Source organism: Acanthochromis polyacanthus, chromosome 11 (genome assembly GCF_021347895.1).
Source record: "Acanthochromis polyacanthus isolate Apoly-LR-REF ecotype Palm Island chromosome 11, KAUST_Apoly_ChrSc, whole genome shotgun sequence".
Lineage (NCBI taxonomy): Eukaryota > Metazoa > Chordata > Actinopteri > Pomacentridae > Acanthochromis > Acanthochromis polyacanthus.
Window position 1 is genome coordinate 38,668,568 of NC_067123.1, and position 19,138 is coordinate 38,687,705.

At 41.3% G+C, this 19,138-nt stretch overlaps 2 protein-coding genes across 3 annotated transcripts in view; both read left to right on the top strand.

Annotated features, from left to right (window-relative positions):
- rps5 (ribosomal protein S5) overlaps positions 1-19,138 on the top strand; it is a 256,311-nt gene that overhangs the window by 233,391 nt on the left and 3,782 nt on the right. Inside the window, exon 1 of one of the 2 annotated variants that reach the window (XM_022213668.2) lies at positions 17,891-17,989. The exons of the other annotated variant lie outside the window; for it this stretch is intronic. Within the exon in view, the coding sequence (XP_022069360.1) occupies position 17,989 (1 nt within the window). The 5' untranslated portion in view covers positions 17,891-17,988. Of the gene's footprint in view, positions 1-17,890; positions 17,990-19,138 lie in introns of those variants that run through there. 2 annotated transcript variants of the gene reach the window in all.
- ppt2b (palmitoyl-protein thioesterase 2b) lies at positions 4,603-15,506 on the top strand. Its single transcript, XM_022213672.2, has 8 exons — positions 4,603-5,088; positions 7,021-7,174; positions 7,746-7,841; positions 8,856-8,963; positions 9,621-9,704; positions 10,667-10,751; positions 12,555-12,609; positions 13,103-15,506. The coding sequence occupies exons 1-8, from the start codon at positions 4,903-4,905 to the stop codon at positions 13,244-13,246; spliced, it is 912 nt and encodes a 303-aa protein (XP_022069364.1). The 5' UTR covers positions 4,603-4,902; the 3' UTR covers positions 13,247-15,506.

Consider the following 19,138-nt stretch of genomic DNA (forward strand, 5'->3'; position numbering starts at 1 on the left):
ACCTGTGCTGCTGATGGGTTGAGGACCTTCAACAGCCCTGTCAAGCTCTCCCAGACTAACTGCCTGTCTCCTGGAATCTCCTCCATCCGCTTGAGAATGTGCTGGGAGACACAGCAAACCTTCTGGCAATGGCACGCATTGATTTTTCATCCTGGAGGAGTTGGACTGTCTGTGGAACCTCTGTAGGGTCCAGGTATCGCCTCATGCTACCAGAAGTGACTCTGACCCTAGCCAAATGCAAAACTAGTGAAAAACAGTCAGAAAACATTAGGAAGGAAAAAAACATCAGTGGCCTTCACCTGTAAACTCATTCCTGTTTTGGGGGTTGTCTCATTGTTACCCCTCTGGTGCATCTGTTGTTAATTTTATGAACACCAAAGTAGCTGAAACTGACTAAAAAGCCCCTCAGTTACTTACTTGACCAGATCAGTATCCCACATGTTTCACTGATTTGATGCAATACTTAGATTAAAAAGTGTTCCTTTAATTTTTTTGAGCAGTGTATATGATATTTGACACCCTAGCAAACAGAAACGGTTCCCTGAAGATGAGTTTTGGGAACCTTCAGGGTATATCCACTGAAAGTTGAACTGTGACATTGTGTTTACACTTCAACCTTCTGTGAACGTGTGAAGAACATTCCTTGAAGGTCATTGTTTGGAAACCATTGGGGAACTTCCCAGAAATGTCCATGGAATATTTCTTGTACATTTCATGAAGGTTACTGTTTGCATTCTCCAAGTTTTTCCAAACACAAACCTTTAAGGAACATTTGTAAAAGTTCCCTGAGGGTTACTGTTTATTGACAATACAGAGAACGTCCAACAATTTTCCAGGAACTTGAAGGGAATCTAAATGTTCCCTGAAGGTTCCCTGAAGCTGATGTTTGCTGAACCTTTAGAGAATGTCCAAGGAACATTCCCTGAAGTTCATGTTGGGGAACGTTCAGAAAAAGCCCAGAGAATATTCCTTTAAGGTTTCTGAAACAGTCATCTGAAACAGGAACCTTTAAAGTGTCAGGGGTCCCTCTTCACCCTCTCCCACCTGGCTTCCCCAAGACCCTCTCCCTCCTTTTTCTTCCCTTTTCCTCCCTCATATCTCCCTTTTCCTCTCTCCCTCCCTCCTTCCCTTCCTTGCTCTCTCCGCTGCAGGGCATGATGCAGAGTACAGCCACCAGCTGCCTTCCATCTGAGTAATCAGTGTCACCCTGGAGCCCGGACAGCTGACGCTCATACCACTAATCACCTACCTGGCAATAAAACACCGGCTCTCTCATTCGTTCTCTGCCAGATTGTTGTGCTAGACTCCCGAGTCAGTTGCTGTCTCGCCTTGTTTGATTCTGCTGTGTTTTTGCTCTAAGATTAACGTGGTTTTGTCTTCTGCCTGCCTCAGATCTGCTGTCCGGACCCCTGTACCTGCTCACTCCCAGAACCATGTGGACTACATTGCCCAAAGATTCCCTCCTTGGTTTCTCCAGCCCTCCTTGACTCCCAGTGCCCCTCAGACCTGCTGAGCCCTCACGATTCCTGCCTGTCCAGAACCACCTGGAAGTAACAGCCGCCTGGGATCCGCTCACAACACCTGCCGCCGCACTCTGCTCCCCTCCGGAGCTTCCACGGCCGCCGATCTTGCGGCTCCCTTCCACCTCTACAGCTGGAACCCTCCACCGATGCCACTGCTCCCATGGATCCATCTCCTCGTCCACTTCTTCCCCTCCCTATACAATAAAACCAGTTTTCAACTTCATTCTGCCTCGGTAGCATGGTTCCCTGCTCGAGTCCTGACCCGCCTTGTGTGACATAAAGATTAGTTCCCTGAAGGTTATTATTCGCTCTGCATCCCTGAGGGAACATTCCCTGAAGGATCTTGGAAGGTTATGTTTCCCTGAAGGTTATCTGGGGTGGTTGTTTGGTGGGACATCAGGCTTACACAGAAAACATCCATTCTGTAAAGGTTTCCAAACAGTAACCTAAGACAGAAACCTTTATGGAACATTCACTGAAAGCTCCCTGAAAGGTTGCTGTTCGCTGACCTCAAAAGTAGATTTCCTGAAGGTTACTTGAAGGTTTCCTGTAAGTTGCTATTTGCTGGTACAGCCGGTTTACACATAAACCTTACAGAACCCTTCCCTGCAGGTTACTCTTTACTAGAACATCGTGTTTACCTCGTAGCTCTGCATTGTTATCATTCTTCACAATCAGTTTCCTTTTCGAACACGTGTCTCAGTTACTTCACTTTTACACTTCGTAGTTTCTATTGTAGCCCTGCGACAGACTGGCGACCTGTCCAGGGTGTCCCCTGCCTTCGCCCGAGTCAGCTGGGATAGGCTCCAGCACCCCCCGCGACCCCAGTGAGGATAAAGCGGTGTATAGAGAATGGATGGATGGATGGATAGTTTCTATTGTATGTAGTTGTTGTTGCTGGATTAAAAGATAAAAATCACAAAGACAAATATCATGGTATGATATTTGACACCCTAGCAAACAGAAACGGTTCACTGAAGATGAGTTTTGGGAACCTTCAGGGTATATCCACTGAAAGTTGAACTGTGACATTGTGTTTACACTTCAACCTTCTGTGAACGTGTGAAGAACATTCCTTGAAGGTCATTGTTTGGAAACCATTGGGGAACTTCCCAGAAATGTCCATGGAATATTTCTTGTACATTCCATGAAGGTTACTGTTTGCATTCTCCAAGTTTTTCCAAACACAAACCTTTAAGGAACATTTGTAAAAGTTCCCTGAGGGTTACTGTTTATTGACAATACAGAGAACGTCCAACAATTTTCCAGGAACTTGAAGGGAATCTAAATGTTCCCTGAAGGTTCCCTGAAGCTGATGTTTGCTGAACCTTTAGAGAATGTCCAAGGAACATTCCCTGAAGTTCATGTTGGGGAACGTTCAGAAAAAGCCCAGAGAATATTCCTTTAAGGTTTCTGAAACAGTCATCTGAAACAGGAACCTTTAAACAATAGTTCCCTGAAGGTTATTATTCACTCTGCATCCCTGAGGGAACATTCCCTGAAGGATCTCTGAAGGTTATGTTTCCCTGAAGGTTTTCTGGGGTGGTTGTTTGGTGGGACATCAGGCTTACACAGAAAACATCCATTCTGTAAAGGTTTCCAAACAGTAACCTAAGACAGAAACCTTTATGGAACATTCACTGAAAGCTCCCTGAAAGGTTGCTGTTCGCTGACCTCTCAAAAGTAGATTTCCTGAAGGTTACTTGAAGGTTTCCTGTAAGTTGTTATTTGGTGGTACAGCCGGTCTACACATAAACCTTACAGAACCCTTCCCTGCAGGTTACTCTTTACTAGAACATCGTGTTTACCTCGTAGCTCTGCATTGTTATCATTCTTCACAATCAGTTTCCTTTTCAAACACGTGTCTCAGTTACTTCACTTTTACACTTCGTAGTTTCTATTGTAGCCCTGCGACAGACTGGCGACCTGTCCAGGGTGTCCCCTGCCTTCGCCCGAGTCAGCTGGGATAGGCTCCAGCACCCCCCGCGACCCCAGTGAGGATAAAGCGGTGTATAGAGAATGGATGGATGGATGGATAGTTTCTATTGTGTGCGGTTGTTGTTGCTGGATTAAAAGATAAAAATCACAAAGACAAATATCATGGTATGATATTTGACACCCTAGCAAACAGAAACGGTTCACTGAAGATGAGTTTTGGGAACCTTCAGGGTATATCCACTGAAAGTTGAACTGTGACATTGTGTTTACACTTCAACCTTCTGTGAACGTGTGAAGAACATTCCTTGAAGGTCATTGTTTGGAAACCATTGGGGAACTTCCCAGAAATGTCCATGGAATATTTCTTGTACATTCCATGAAGGTTACTGTTTGCATTCTCCAAGTTTTTCCAAACACGAACCTTTAAGGAACATTTCTAAAAGTTCCCTGAAGGTTACTGTTTATTGATAATACAGAGAACGTCCAACAATTTTCCAGGAACTTGAAGGGAATCTAAACGTTCCCTGAAGGTTCCCTGAAGCTGATGTTTGCTGAACCTTTAGAGAATGTCCAAGGAACATTCCCTGAAGGTCACTGTTTGGGAACGTTCAGAAAAAGCCCAGAGAATATTCCTTTAAGGTTTCTGAAACAGTAATCTGAAACAGGAACCTTTAAACAATAGTTCCCTGAAGGTTATTATTCGTTCTGCATCCCTGAGGGAACATTCCCTGAACATTCCCTGAAGGATCTTGGAAGCTTATGTTTCCCTGAAGGTTTTCTGGGGTGGTTGTTTGGTGGGACTTCAGGCTTAAACAGAAAACATCCATTGTGTAAAGGTTTCCAAACAGTAACCTAAGACAGAAACCTTTATGGAACATTCACTGAAAGTTCCTTAAAGGTTGCTGTTCGCTGACCTCTCAAAAGTACATTTCCTGAAGATTTCTGTTCTCTGACCCATCACAGAATGTCCAGGAAACATTCCCTGAACATTCCATGAAGGTTCCCTGTAGGTTGCTATTTGCTGGTACATCCGGTTTACACATAAACCTTACAGAAACCTTCCCTGCAGGTTGCTGTTTACCAGAGCATCGTATGCTCCACATGAAGCTGGTGGACTGCGCCTTCACGCTGATTGGACGAGCGGACACAGGAAGTGACGACAGCAGCGGCCGTTTCACCTTTCATTTAAACCCGGAACAAACGGCTGCTCAGTGTTTTTATCAGGACTGTAAATAAAGAGTGGACACGCAGGAAACGAGGAGGCAGAAAAACAGATTGAGGGACTCTGAGGATCACCTGCCGGCATCTGGAAGCAGACATGAAGCCGAACAGGAGGGCACGACGTTAGCCTCTGTTTTATTTTTTTATTTTATTTTTAACGGCTGTCTTTTTTTATTTAAAAAGCTGTTATTTTGTTTTTTTAAAATTGCTCCAAGTTACAATGAAGAGCTCCGTCTGTACCAGCGGCAGGAGGAGGAGCGGGAGCAGCGGGGCGACCGGGCTGCTGTACCCGCTGCTCGGTGCGTGTCTCTGGGCTGCGGTGGTCGGGTACAAGCCGGTGATCATAGTTCACGGTTTGTTCGACAGCCCAGAGGTTTTTAAAAACTTACAGCGGTTCATCAATGAGGTGAGTGTCCGGGCGGAGGAGAAAGTGATTCCTGAGTGTGTTTGGGGGGTTTAAATCAATAAAAACGGATCTGTTACAGTATGTTCCGCAGGCCTTATATCACCATGTTATCTGCAGAACGTGGAGCCGCATCATGAAAACACGAACTCAGGCTCATTATCAGCTTTTATCACAGTGGAGGAGTCAGGGAAAAGCTTTGCAATGTGATATGAAGCGATATTCCTGCAGAAATCTCACCATGATGGAGTTTTATTCCCGTGAAAATGTGATTATAGACATTTAAAAACTCATTTTGTACTAAATATCAGCCAATCTGAACCATTTAATGCAGTAAAGTTGTTCAAAACAGGTGGTTAGTGGAGAGTCAGAAAATAAGTCTGGTAATGTTACATGAACATGTAATTATGCAGAAATCTCACCATATTGTAGATTTTTACACTTAAAAATGTGATTATTGATTGATAACTGCTGTTTTTGTTTAATGTAACATGTATTTTTGCTCTGTAATGTTTACTATATGTGCTGAACAGCTATCATGAGTCAATCCTGACAGTGTGATGAAGCAAAAACAGGTTATCTAAGGAGGTTTTAATCACTAAAGCTGCACTCACAATGACATTTTCACACTTAATGACTTTATAATAATGTAGAATCATGAAAAAGTCTTGTAATGGACCAGTATCCCTGCAGAAATCTGTCTTTAGTGGGACTTTATACACTTGTGTAAGCACAAATGTGTTTTTTTTTTAATTAACGGATATTTTTCACTGTAGTGTTTGCCATATTTGCAGAACAAAATAATCAATGAGCTACTTTTGACAGTCAGAAAAAAGTCTTGCAATGTTACATGAAGCTGTATTCATGCAGAAACGTCACTATAATATGGATTTATATACTTAAATCCACAATATGTTGAGATTTCTGCACGAATACTGGTTCATGTCACATCATCGCGGCAGCTTTAGTGAATTAAATCTCACTCAACCTGTTCTGTAAGCTATCAAGACTGCTTTCTAGTTTCACTACAGTGCAAAATGTATGATATATTGGGGGAAAAATCTAATTTGTACATCTATAATCACACCTTTATAGATTTAAAGGTGTGATTATTGATTCCTAGATGTGCTATTTTGGTTTAATCTAACATATTTAGCATTTTAATGTCTGTGTTTGCAGAAAGTTAAGACAAAGTCTGATCATGTGACATAAACGAGTATTCCTGCAGAAATATCAACACAATGTCAATTTGCACTGTTAAATGTATGATTTTAGACTTGCAAATGAGTTGTTTTTGTTTAATATAACATATTTTCTACTGCAATGTCTCCATAATTGCTTATCAGTTTATCATGAGACAATCTCAGTGATTCGTTGCACTAAAGTGGTGAGAAGCTCATTTTGTGTGGAGGTTTTATTCACTAAAGCGACAGTGATGACGAAGTCTTCACGTTGAATTCACAGACGGTGAAATGAGGCCATTCCCGCTTGAATCCTCCCGTCACACACCTTTAAAAACTCACAAACACTAAATATAAGGCCTGACTGTGCTGAATATGTTGTGGCATTACAAAAAGGAAGTTTTTGTGGGAACTCTGGTGAGGCCAGTGATGTTAACCCAGCCCTAAGTTCCTCTTTTTCACCTTTTATTCTATTAGGAAGCTGTGGATTGAAACCAGACAACAGATACTTGTGGTGAGGAGAAAAAAATCAAAGCGGAAATGTATTCGTTGCTCTTTCTGCTTGAGTTCTTCTGCTCTCCTTGCAGAGTAATGAATCATGAATCTTTAAAGCCCATCCTTACCAGTGGGAAGCCAAACATCCCAGAGGATCTTTGATAGCTCTGCTGTCTGAAATCGGCCTCGCGGAGATGAGGTTCTTGTAGCTGTTTAAGATGATTCTCTCCAGTTAAGGAGCTGAAACTTTCTCTTTCAGTCTCATCCTGGAACAAACGTGACGGTCATCGACTTGTTTGACAGAAGCGCCAGCCTGGAGCCCATGTGGAAGCAGGTGGAGGGCTTCAAGTCGGCTATTTACCCCATCATGCAAAATGCAGCCGACGGAGTTCACTTCATCTGCTACTCTCAAGGTCAGCGAGTCAAAGAACAGATTATAGGACAGCTTTGGTTTTCGTCTTAAGCTGCTCTGTCATTCTTGCAATAACTGGCATCAGAGTGACATATAAAGGGTCCTCTCATCGACATTTGTTGTTTTATAGAAGTTTTTTTATGACATTTAGGATTTCTGATGCAGTCAGCACATGGAAATAGATCTATCTATCTATCTAAAGTGAACTTCAACCATCTCCAACAGCTTGAATGTGGAAAATCGTGGTTTTGACAGTCGGAGTTGCAGCAGTGATCCCAACAACTGATTAACTGCTCTGTAGAAGATTATTTGGTTGTTTTGTGTGAAGCACAAAGTCCAAACGTTTCCTGGTGAGACCTCGTGAATTCAGTCATTTTATGGTTAATGAATGTTTTCAGGTTTGTGAAACATAACCAGACATTTAAAGACGCCACCTTTGGAGATTTTAACTGGCATTTTTCAGTACCAGTAATATGATATTTAATGAGGAGACAGGAGGTCTTTGTGAGCACATTTTGTCCTTAAAAAGCTGGAAGTTTCTAAACAACATCTTTGTGTTGCTGGTCTTGCAGGTGGGTTGGTCTGCAGAGGAATCCTCTCCACTCTGTCCGACCACAACGTCCACTCCTTCATCTCTCTGTCGTCGCCTCAGGCCGGCCAGTACGGAGGTGAGTCCAGCTTCAGAAACCTCAACATAGGGTCAGGTTTAAAGCTCCTATAATCACTGTTTTTATAATTAGAATGTAGGAGTGGAGAGGGTGAAAACAGTGTTGAAGCTGCAGAGATTTATGACCTGAATCTGCAGCTCCTGTTGGCTTTCAGACCTGAAAAAACGTCCACGAATTCAATCAGCTCAACAACTGTAAGGCCAAGATGAACAAACTTGAACTTTATGGATCTCCTGTCGAGAAGTTTGGAATGAACTGGTCAGAGTGACGTCTGAAAAACTTGTTGCCCTTACCTTATTAAAACGATAGATGGATGGATAGATAGATAGATAGATAGATAGATAGATAGATAGATAGAAAGAATTCCCAGATATCTCCATAGTGAGTTTCAGCTCAACTTTACTCCTTTTTGTCACTTTCCACACTCTCTTCGTGTCGTTTTTGGTCACAGCAGGAAGTTATTTTCAGCCTCAGACATCAGACTGACACAGTTAGCAGCTAGCTGGTGACCTAAAGCAGAGCTTGAAATGGGGACACACGGCTCCAGCTGAACAATAAATGTTTATCATGTTGGGGACTGGGCTGCACAGTGGGGTAGTGGTTAGCACTTTTGCCTTGCAGCAAGAAGATCCCGGTTCAAATCCCAGCCTGGGATCTTTCTGCATGGAGTTTGCATGTTCTCCCTGTGCATGCGTGGGTTTTCTCCGGGTACTCCGGCTTCCTCCCACAGTCCAAAAACATGCTGAGGTTAATTGGTTACTCTAAATTGTCCGTAGGTGTGAATGTGAGTGTGATTGTGTGTCTGTATATGTAGCCCTGTGACAGACTGGTGACCTGTCCAGGGTGTCCCCTGCCTTCACCCGAGTCAGCTGGGATAGACTCCAGCACCCCCCATGACCCTAGTGAGGATAAAGCGGTGTATAGAGAATGGATGGATGGATGGATGGATGGATGGATGTTGAGGACTTGTTTCTGGCTTGCATTTTATCCTCTTTGTCTCCTGTTTCCTCTCAGATACAGACTACCTGAAGTACCTCTTCCCTACGTGTGTGAAGGACAACCTTTACCACTTCTGCTACACAGCTGTGGGTCAGTGGATCTCCATCTGCAACTACTGGAACGGTGAGTCCGAGCATTTTATTATGTTCCTCAGCTTGGCAGATTAGAAAATTAGATATTAGCTTTACACTGCCGTTCAAAGGTTTGTGGTCACTTAGAAATGTCCTTATTTTTGAAAGAAAAGCAGTTTTTCTCAATGAAGATAACGTTAAATGAATGATAAATCCAGTGTAGACATTGTTAATTTTAGCTAATATAGAGCAACGTTAATTCATGTACACTACATTTCAAAGGTTTAGGGGCACTTAGAAATATCCTTATTTTTGAAAGAAAAGTTTTTTTTCAGTTCTTTTTACAAATAGATATTTTCATTAATAAAATTGCCCAAATTAGCCCATTTGTCACAGACAGAAACTGTAAAAACAGAAATAAATTCACTGGAATTTCAACTTTTTGATGATCCATAGACTGTTCTTCTGTCATGTGTGGCTCCATGACAACACTTTAACAAACCTAAGCCTAAAATCCTGGTGTTTCATCATTTATTCTATTTGAAAATTTGCCAAAATATAGGGTTTGCACCAAAAAGATTCTGTAAAAAACTAAAAATTCTACGCACAACTGAGAAGCCGTTAGTGGGTGGTTGTTGTTCAGAGGGTTGAAGGACTGAATAAAGCTTCAGGATCCAGTGTTTTCACCTCCTTGCTGTTTCTCCTGCAGACCCTCACCACAGAGACCGGTACCTGCAAAGCAGCGACTATCTGGCTTTGCTCAACAGCGAGAGACCAAATCCAAACTCAACAGGTCAGTGGAGTCCGAACTCATCAATGAACCACAAACTGTCGGCAGGTTCATGTTTGTCTCCATGACCTGACAGTGAGTTTTAGAGCAAACTATCAACAGTCAGGAGATCATCTGGATCATTTCTAGATCATTGTCGTCTAAAGTCTAAAGTCGTAGTTTCTTACATGTAGCCAGATGAAAAGAACTCAGTAAACTCCTTTAATTGATGCATTATTGTACATTTATTTGGACAGACTTGTTTCACCGCCAACAAACGGTGGAGTTATGTGACGATCAGCGTCTGTCTGTCTGTCTGTCTGTCTGTCTGTCTGTCTGTCTGTCTGTCTGTTAGCAACATTACTCAAAAACAGACTAACGGATTTGGATGAAATTTTCATTGAAGGTCAGAAATGACACAAGGACCACGTGATCAGATTTTGGCAGTGATGCAGGTTATAGTCTGGATCCAGATAGCATCACTGTAACCATGACAACAAGTGAACACTACATCAGCTGATTGTGATCCTACTACAAATCCACCTCTGAGGACTTATCAGGACTTATCCATCAGAAATGATACAAGGGACAACTGATTAAATTGTGGGGGTGTTTCTGAGTCCCATCAATTCATCGCCGTCTGCTACATATTTAGGTCATGTGATTCTGTATCCGTACAAGACGTGCACATGTAGAACACACGCCTGTGCTCAGAGCAAGGTCATTTTTTATTAAAGATTTCATCCGTCAGAAATGATACAACTGAGCAGCCTTGGAGGAGGACTGAACTCTGAGTGTTTTTCTGGTTTTCTTTTCTCCTTATTTTGCAGTTGAACATTAGATAAACGATTTCAATGCCAAAGACTTGGAATCAAGTCATCGTTTAAATATGCTAGGTTGAATTTCTGTCGGCTTCGTGACTCCACACTTCAGTGTTTTTATCTAAATGGTTAATTTTCATTTATTGTGTTTTGTTTCCCAACCAGAGTGGAAGAAGAACTTCCTGAAAATCCAGAAGTTGGTGCTGATCGGAGGTCCAGACGATGGAGTCATCACTCCATGGCAGTCGAGGTGGGTTCGTCCTCTGGTGGTTCAGCTTGTTTTCATCCTGACTGACGTGATTTTAAAACCCGTTTTACAGAATCTGCAGACATGTGTGACTCGACTTTAACACAGGATTCACTTTTGAACTTCAGTAAAAGTCAGTAGGGCTGGCCCGAATAGTGGTTTCTGGCCTCCGAATATTTGGGCCCTATTAAAGACGAATATCCGGATATTCGTTCCGCCCCGTAACGTCCGACCGGGGGGCGGGTTGGCGGTTGCGGCGGCGGAGACAGCCCGAATAGTCGGATCTGTTCGTCTGGTCTCCAGGGTCCACATTTTGCCCTCGTTTAGTTTTTAGTAAACTGAAGAATTCCCAAACACCGGTCTCCAGCATCTTGTCTTGTGTTTATGCAACGAAGTGAAGCGTGACGTCAGAGTCGGCAGCAACCCGGCCATCCGGGTGGTGTTTACAAACACGAATGGAGGAGCCGAAGAACACGGCGGGATGAGCTGAAAAGGAAGAGACGAGCTCCGAATATTTTCGTCTGGGGGGAAGAGGGGGTGATCGACATATGTATATATGTTATAGACATATGTGTATATGTTTATGTGATCACATGATGAGATGAGCCGATGTGGGCCAAAGGCGGAGGGAAGACAGTAACGCAGCATATTCTTTCCGCCCGGTGACGTCCAACAACGGGGGGGAGGAGGGGGGCGAATATTCGGATACCAAAATTAATATCCGGATAGTGCCATAGCGAACGGATATTCGGGATATCCGGGTCCAGCCCTAAAAGTCAGGATTTTCTGCGTTAAATTGGTGAATAATTAACCGAGAAACCCGGCTGATTAAACGTACTCTTCTTCTTCTTTTTCTTCTTCTTCTTTTGAAAGCCAAATCGTCTCAGTCATCCATGTTGGTCAGCTGAGAGATTTATCTTTCTGCTTCACAGATTCTTCAGCTGTCATGAAACTCTCTCTGTGCTCAGTTTACCGTTACAGCCTCCTCTGAGAGTTTCTCTTTTACTTTTCTGCTTGATAATGTGATTCTTTTTGGAAGGGTCTTTACCTTTTTTTAGCAGCTACAGATTAAATTTCTCACCTCATGTGAAAATCTTATTCTGATACCTGCAGTTTTTTTTTCAGATTTTGTCTGAAAATTGTCTCCTGAAGTTCCCGAAATTCCCCAAACTGTGACATTGACTCCCTGTTAGCAGCTGTTGGAATATCTGACCTGTACACTGTCTGCTCTCCCTCTCCCCTTTTCTTATTACGGTACTCGACACAGATGGTAACTGTGAGTGTACAACATGCAAAGCTGGAAGACTAAATTAAAAGCAGTTCTTCTGTTTCTGCAGAGGAAGTATCATTTAAACAGCAGCATAGACATTCAGCCCTGCCTCAGTATGAGCACTGAAACAATCCGAAGAGGATTAAAGTGGTCAAGAAAAGAAAAGCATAAAAGCTGGTGATGCACAGATCTGCTTACAATTTTCAGACTTTATCTCTCTTCTGTTGTTTTTTTGTCAGATTTTGGATCAACTGAATGAAACCATGTGAGAAGTTTTGAGGGAAAAATCCGTATTTGAAGCAGCTGTTAACTGTCCGTCTGTTTATCCACCACTGGTTTAATCTTTAACTGTGTGGCTGCGTTTCTTCTTTCCTGCTTTATTTTTTATTTGTTGTTTTTAGTTATTTAGTTGTTAACTCGTTTTTTTAGAGAAGGTTCAGGATGTAGTTCAAGTTAAAAAGGAGTTTAGAAAGTGTGTTTCTCCTCCTCATGATCTGATGGCTCTCATGTGACGCTCACACACTTTTATCTTACAGTCAGTTTGGTTTCTATGACGACAACGAGACGGTTGTAGAGATGGAGCACCAAGACGTGAGTAAAAGTCAGACACACAGCAGCAACTTTTAAACTTTACAGTCATCACAAACAGTGGTTCTGGATCAGACTAACTCCTGTGTGGATCATGCGACTAAAACAGAAAAGAAAACCTGGAATCCTAAAAGCTGTTTTAGCAGAACAATGCCACAGCTGCTGATGGAAGAACTGGAGGGATTTTAGTTATCAAGAAAACCATGAAAATGTCTGATACCAGCTCTGAAATTAAACTCTTAGGAGTTATTTTTGTTGTTATCATTATATTTGTCCAAACTAATGTGCCTTTAGTGGTACCAGGAACTAAAATGAAGAAGAAACTGAAGAAAACAAAGGTGGTCGATTTTTCACAATTATAAGAAAATAATACTAGAATTAGCAACAAAATCCATTAGGAGTGACATTTTTCTTCTTCTTTTTTGATGTGTTTCATAGAAGTTCTTGGTTTTCAGAGCTTAACCAAACATCTCATTCTCTGTTTTCCATCTTCCAGTTCTATCTTCGAGACGTGTTCGGTCTGAAGACGCTGGCGGCTCGAGGAGATCTGATCATCTGCACCGTTCCCGGCGTCGAACACGTCTGGTGGCACTCCAACGAGACGGTGTTCCACACATGTATGGAGAAGTGGCTGGTCTAGAACCACACTCTCCCTCCGCACACACACACACACACACACACACACACACACACACACACACACTTCATATACACACTCTACAGTTTGTAAGCTTCTAGCCTCCCAAACGTGTTAAGTTTCACCTCTGCGACCGCCGTGGAGGAGAATCACAGAGGACGTAAACTCAGCTTTACTTTCTGTTGAGGTTTTCGTTGTTGTAGCTTCATTTTTGTCTTTTTAGGTCACTTTTAAAATGGTAGATTGACATTTTGGGAAATAAGTTTTGGGTCTCTGCTCTCATTCCTGCACAGTAAAGATGAATCCACTCAGCTCTCATCCGCTTAGCTTAGCTTAGCTTAGCTTAACACAAAAACTGGAAACAGCAGCAATCAGAGAGTTTGAAGGTGATAAAATCTACACATCAGCCTCTCTAAATGCACCAATTAAAACATTAAATTTAGTTATTCATCCTGAATGAAGAGCAGAGTGTAAAATAATTGGCTAGATTTTCATTTATTGGTCTATTTCTTGATGTCGGATGCAGCTACTTCCTGGAGCAGAACCAGGTAGCTGTTTTAATCTGTTTCCAGTCTTTATGCTAAGCTAAGCTAAGCTAAGCTGCTCCTCCTCTGGCTGGTTTTAATCTAAAATGCATTTCCCAAAATGTCACACGACTCAGTATTTATTTTACATCTCGTTTTGTTGCAGCACATCGTTGTCTGTGTGCTGAATCGTTTTTACAGAATTTCTAAAGTTTTAACTCCTTAACATTTACGCTTCTCTTCACGTGCGCTCCAGACACGATAAACCCAAATATATGAGAGAAAAACTAACGTGCACATTCTTATACAGTTTAAGGGAGTTTAGCTGCTGTTTTATTCGTATCTTAAAGTGGTTTACATGATGCACAGTTTGCCAAATGTGATTCAGAAGGATCCTTCCTAAATACAGCAGCAGGTCTGAGTGTTCAGGAGTTAAAACTGATTTTATGTTTAATGCAACAGAAAAAGCAAATCACACTTTAAAGGAGCGCTCTGCCAGTTTAGCTAAACTTTTCCAGCTAATATTAACATCTCAGTATTCTCAATATCACATCTTATTTCAAGAAATCTTACCAAGCCATTTTTCACTTGTTCTATTGGCAGATTTTTTCACTTATTTCAAGGTAAAAGTTCCTTGAAATAAGTTTTTTTTCTTGTTTTGAGAGGGGTCAAGTCAAGAAATCTGACCATTTTTTCCTGAGATCCTTTCCTCCCTTTTCTACATTTTAATGTATGTTTTTTTCTAAAAGCACAAATTTTAATCCTAAACCATATTAAACCCAACGAGATCACCACTGTTGCTGCTTCTCATGAGCTCTGGAAAGCTAAATTTGGCGGAGTGCCCCTTTAATTTGTCTGAAAATCTTGGTTTGGTACCTTAAAGGCCACATTCATGCATACATACAGTGTGTCGGTGTGTCCGTTTGGTCGCACATACCTCAACACCACAACAACAACACTACAGTGCCTCTTCATGTACAGACTCACTGCCCTGCTCATCTGATGATGCAGTCATTTCTATCTTTCTAACCCTTTTTATTGGCGTGTCCATCGTGTATGTTGTCTCCGTCATGCTTTAGAGCTTCAGTAGATCAAGCCTTAAACTTTCCCGACATGCCTCAGTGTTTTCATGTCCATTACCAAAGTGCTATGACACACTGCCTTTAGCGACGGTGCTAAAAAAAAGCCCTGATAGACGACTAGAGGGTGGCAGTGAGATGTTAGTGTTTACTGGTCCACCAGACTCTTTACCTCCCATCGCATTTAGAGATCTCAGGCGTTTTAGAAACCTCCATGTTCGTTCTTCTTTTTGCTTTTTGTTGGTTTTTATCGCTGCCTGTTGTACTTGTAGATGTTTCTGGAAGGAATACAAATGGAAATATCTAATGTGTGGTAAAATAACAAGGGAACCGCTGTTGAATGAGAAAAGTTTGCACAATATATAGAAAAAGGGAACTTCTAAAGGAGGGATGCTTTTAAGTATTATTTTTATATCGTCCTTTGTTTTATTGCACAAACGACCTGACCCATAACTGTAATTTTCAATTTTAAGGGACGTCCTGCTCTGTTCAGTTTTCTTGTCATACAAACGATAAACGTTGATACGGACACTTTTTTAAAGCTAAAAACGGAGAGTACTATTTTGACAGTGTCCTACAGTTTCTACAGTGTTTGTCCTGCAAATAAAAAGGTGTCAAATGTTGTCAGTTTCTCAATAAAAGATGGGTTTGAACATCTGGTTTTGTTCGTCCTTGTCTAGTTAATTCAGTATAACCTCAAAAACTTGGACAAAACGAGCACATGCAAATGGATAACTGAACACTACAATTAAAAATAAACTATCTATCCACATGGCTTAAAGTATTCCAGCGTTTGGCTTGAGAAAAAAAAAAGATAGGACTACTTTGCCAATTAAGTTCATCTACCAATGAAATGAGGGGAACGCAGGTTTTGCTCTCAAACTACCGGGCTTTGCAAAAGTTCTGTTACACTCGGTTTCACGATCTTTAGAGACGTTTACATGTCGGAGTGAAAAATTCCATTAAATAAACTGAAAGTTCTACCTTATAGGCAGGTGTCCTTAATACAAATTTGTTCTCCGGTGAAGTTGTATCAAGATGGAAGTCAAAAGAGTTGAGATATCTGCTCTCCTTTGTGCTGAACATCAGACGGATGACCGTCCACAGAGTCACGGGGAGGCTAAAGAATGGTGAAGATCTTTCAGGTCTTCACCATTCTTGAAAGATCACTGAAAGATCTTCACCGTTCTTGAGCCTCTCCACGACTCCGTGGACGGTCATCTGGCTGATGTTCAGCTGCTTGGCTCTGTCAGACTTGTTGTGGCCAGCATGAAGGAGAGCAGATATCTCAACTCTTTTGACTTCCATCTTGATACAACTTCACCGGACAACAAATTTGTGTTAATGACACCTGCCTATAAGGTAGAACTTTCAGTTTGTTTAATGGAATTTTTCACTCCGACATGTAAACGTCTCTAAAGATCATGAAATCGTGTAACAGAACTTTTGCAAAGCCCAGTAATAAATGGGAAGCAGAGTGGAGGCTGGTTGTAGAAACACTTTGAGATCCAGGTGCAGGTGAGTCAATACCGGAGTGTCATGCGGTTTAATATCAGAAGCATAGAGAACAACACTTAGCAATAACTCCGCCAAGGATTTATTAAAGTGAATGGCGCTTCCTGTGGTTGGAGGAGGTAAACAGAGACGTCAAGCCCTTTGGTTACTGCAAAAAATGATGGAGGCCGGTGCTTGTTTCTGTACCGTGTCCTCAAAAAAAAAACAAAAAAAAACAACTCATATACGCAAGTAGTGGCAAAAAACGTTACGATATGAACCGAACCTAATATTCTGCTCCTGACCTCCACCCGTCGGACGTTGCCGAACCGGATATTCGTCATTAATCGGGCAGAATATCCGGAGCCCACAAACTGCTATTCCCATAGACATAATAAAGAGAAGATCTCAGCCACTTGTTAATCAGAGAAGTGAACACTGCCAGTGCCTCAACACTTACAGAAGTAAAAGATAGGGGGGGGGGATAGAGATTCAGCTTACCAGTTCTTGTAGCACTGTCAGTGTTTTTTTTTTAAGCTAAACTGTAATTTTCTCTAGTAAACTGGATTTGTTTTTCTTCTATTTTCTTATTTATTTCTGATTAAGTTTCCAGTTCTTGGAGCACTTTAATGTTTTTGTTGTTATTTGAACTGAACTATAGTTTGCTGTTATAAGCTATATTATTAATTCGTTATTATTTTTTTGCACTGTAACTGTTTACATAGTTGAATTTCAGAAGAATAGCGCAAATGGTGCACATATTGTGAAAAATTGAATCAATTTCCTTTTCCTTGTCTTTTACTGAATGGTTGCTAAACAGTATATTTGCACCATGTAGTAGTCAGATAGAGAACCTCACACCCCCTACTGAGTTTAGAAAGCAGATACCTTCATTTCTTATTAGTTAGCTAGATTGTACCCTGACCCCCACTCAAAAGTAAAAAAAAAAGTTCTGGTTTAGGATTATTCTTCACTTTAATCTACCTATCTATCTGTCTGTCTGTCTATCTAAGATGATACAAGCTGTTTTCATGTAGAAACACTACTCATGTAGCTAAAAAGAATCATTGCTTAAGAATCATTGCACTGTTCTACCATTTTATTGGTCCACACGAGAATGATTTCATGTTTGAAATTTTTATTTTTCACTTACTACATATAACAGAACAGCAATAGAAGAATGTAATCATGCAAGAGATGATGGAGGGATGGAGAGCAGCAACAGCTGGAGGAAAAGAAAATGGATGTTGACATTGTGATATTTGTAATACTTACCGAAGCATTACAAATATCACAATTTCTTTAAAAATATAAAAAGTAGCTTAAAAATTTAAATGGAATGATATCAAAAACATGTTTTTTGAGGAATAGCTACCGCTATATGAAATGCTAAAAACAAGATTAACAAATTAATAAATGAATACTTTAAATTTTTTGTAGACATGTGGGGAAATTCGTCTCCGTTTCTTCTTCCCACCTACTTTTACAAATTACATTATGTACTATTTTAGCGTTTCAATATAAAGACTGCATTTCCCATCACGCTTTGCGGCCGGAAGTCACAACCAGCGTACCGGATATCCGCCCGCGGTGCCCCGAAAAGGCCCTTTTCCGTCTCAGAGAAGTGAGGAGCACAACGGCGGACACAAGTGAGTGAAAAAATTCATCTTTTACTCGTTTTATGCATATTTACGATCATTACTGTCGGATTGTTAGAAGCGCTACGAGTGTATATCATCCGGTAAATTCAAACGGAATCCATTAGTTGTGTCAAAGAGTGTCTTTATTCCCTCCGAATGTTCCGAACGAGCACAAGAGCGCGGAGCGTTAGCATGCTGCTAGCCACGTAACTAGCACATGTGGATGCTGCATGTTGGTGACAGAGCAGACATTCAGTACTCCATTCCTCTAAATGTAGCGACCATATTAGTGGAAACGGCACTGTTTCCACTGTAGGAAGTATCAACACTGGTTGGAAGCGTGTAATCACGCCAGATTGAGGATACGTTAGCTTGTCGGCTGCTCTTAGTCGAGTTCGGTAATGTTAACGTGAGGCAGGCTTCAGCTGCGGCCTAGTGTCGAAGTGTGACTGTCAACGGCTTAACTGAGGTCTGAACTGACATTTAGTTATATGTGATTTAGTTAGCGCTGTAGGAGATTTACCGGCCGTGCAAACTTAAAATTTAAAACAGCAGTTTTCTCAGCATCTTACTGGAGAAGTAGGGCCAGAAACGTAACAGTGAAGCTACAGAGCTTCGTCAGTCTGAGACAAACTTCCTTCAGTCATAAAGCATAAATTTACATAATAAATGATCATATTAACCGTTGGGCTATTTCTTTACTCCCAGTTTTTAAATTTAAATCTGGTTTAGCTGCAAAGAGATGGTACCATCACTGTACAATGAACTATCTTACCACCTGTTGAGATGTTTCTATTTGTGTAAAGAACTGTGAAACTAATTTTGTTTTTTCAACCCAACCCTCAAGTTAAGCACCCAACTTTTCACTTAAGGCCGTTTCTTTCCTCCTAGTTTTTAATTAAAAGTTGGTTTAGCTGTTTAGGATACTTCTATTTGTGTAAAGAACTGTGAATCTAGTGAAATGGTGAAGATGGAGGCACTATTATTTATCATGACATGGTTTCAGACATTGACTTAAACATTGTTGAGCTAAAACAGTGGCTGTTGGAAAAATGAGCTTTCTTTAAAAATTTTATTTCTTTATTTTACCAGGTAGGATCAGTTGAGAACAATTTCCTGTTTATAATAATGACCTAGCAAGAGGCCCCAGTAGGAAGA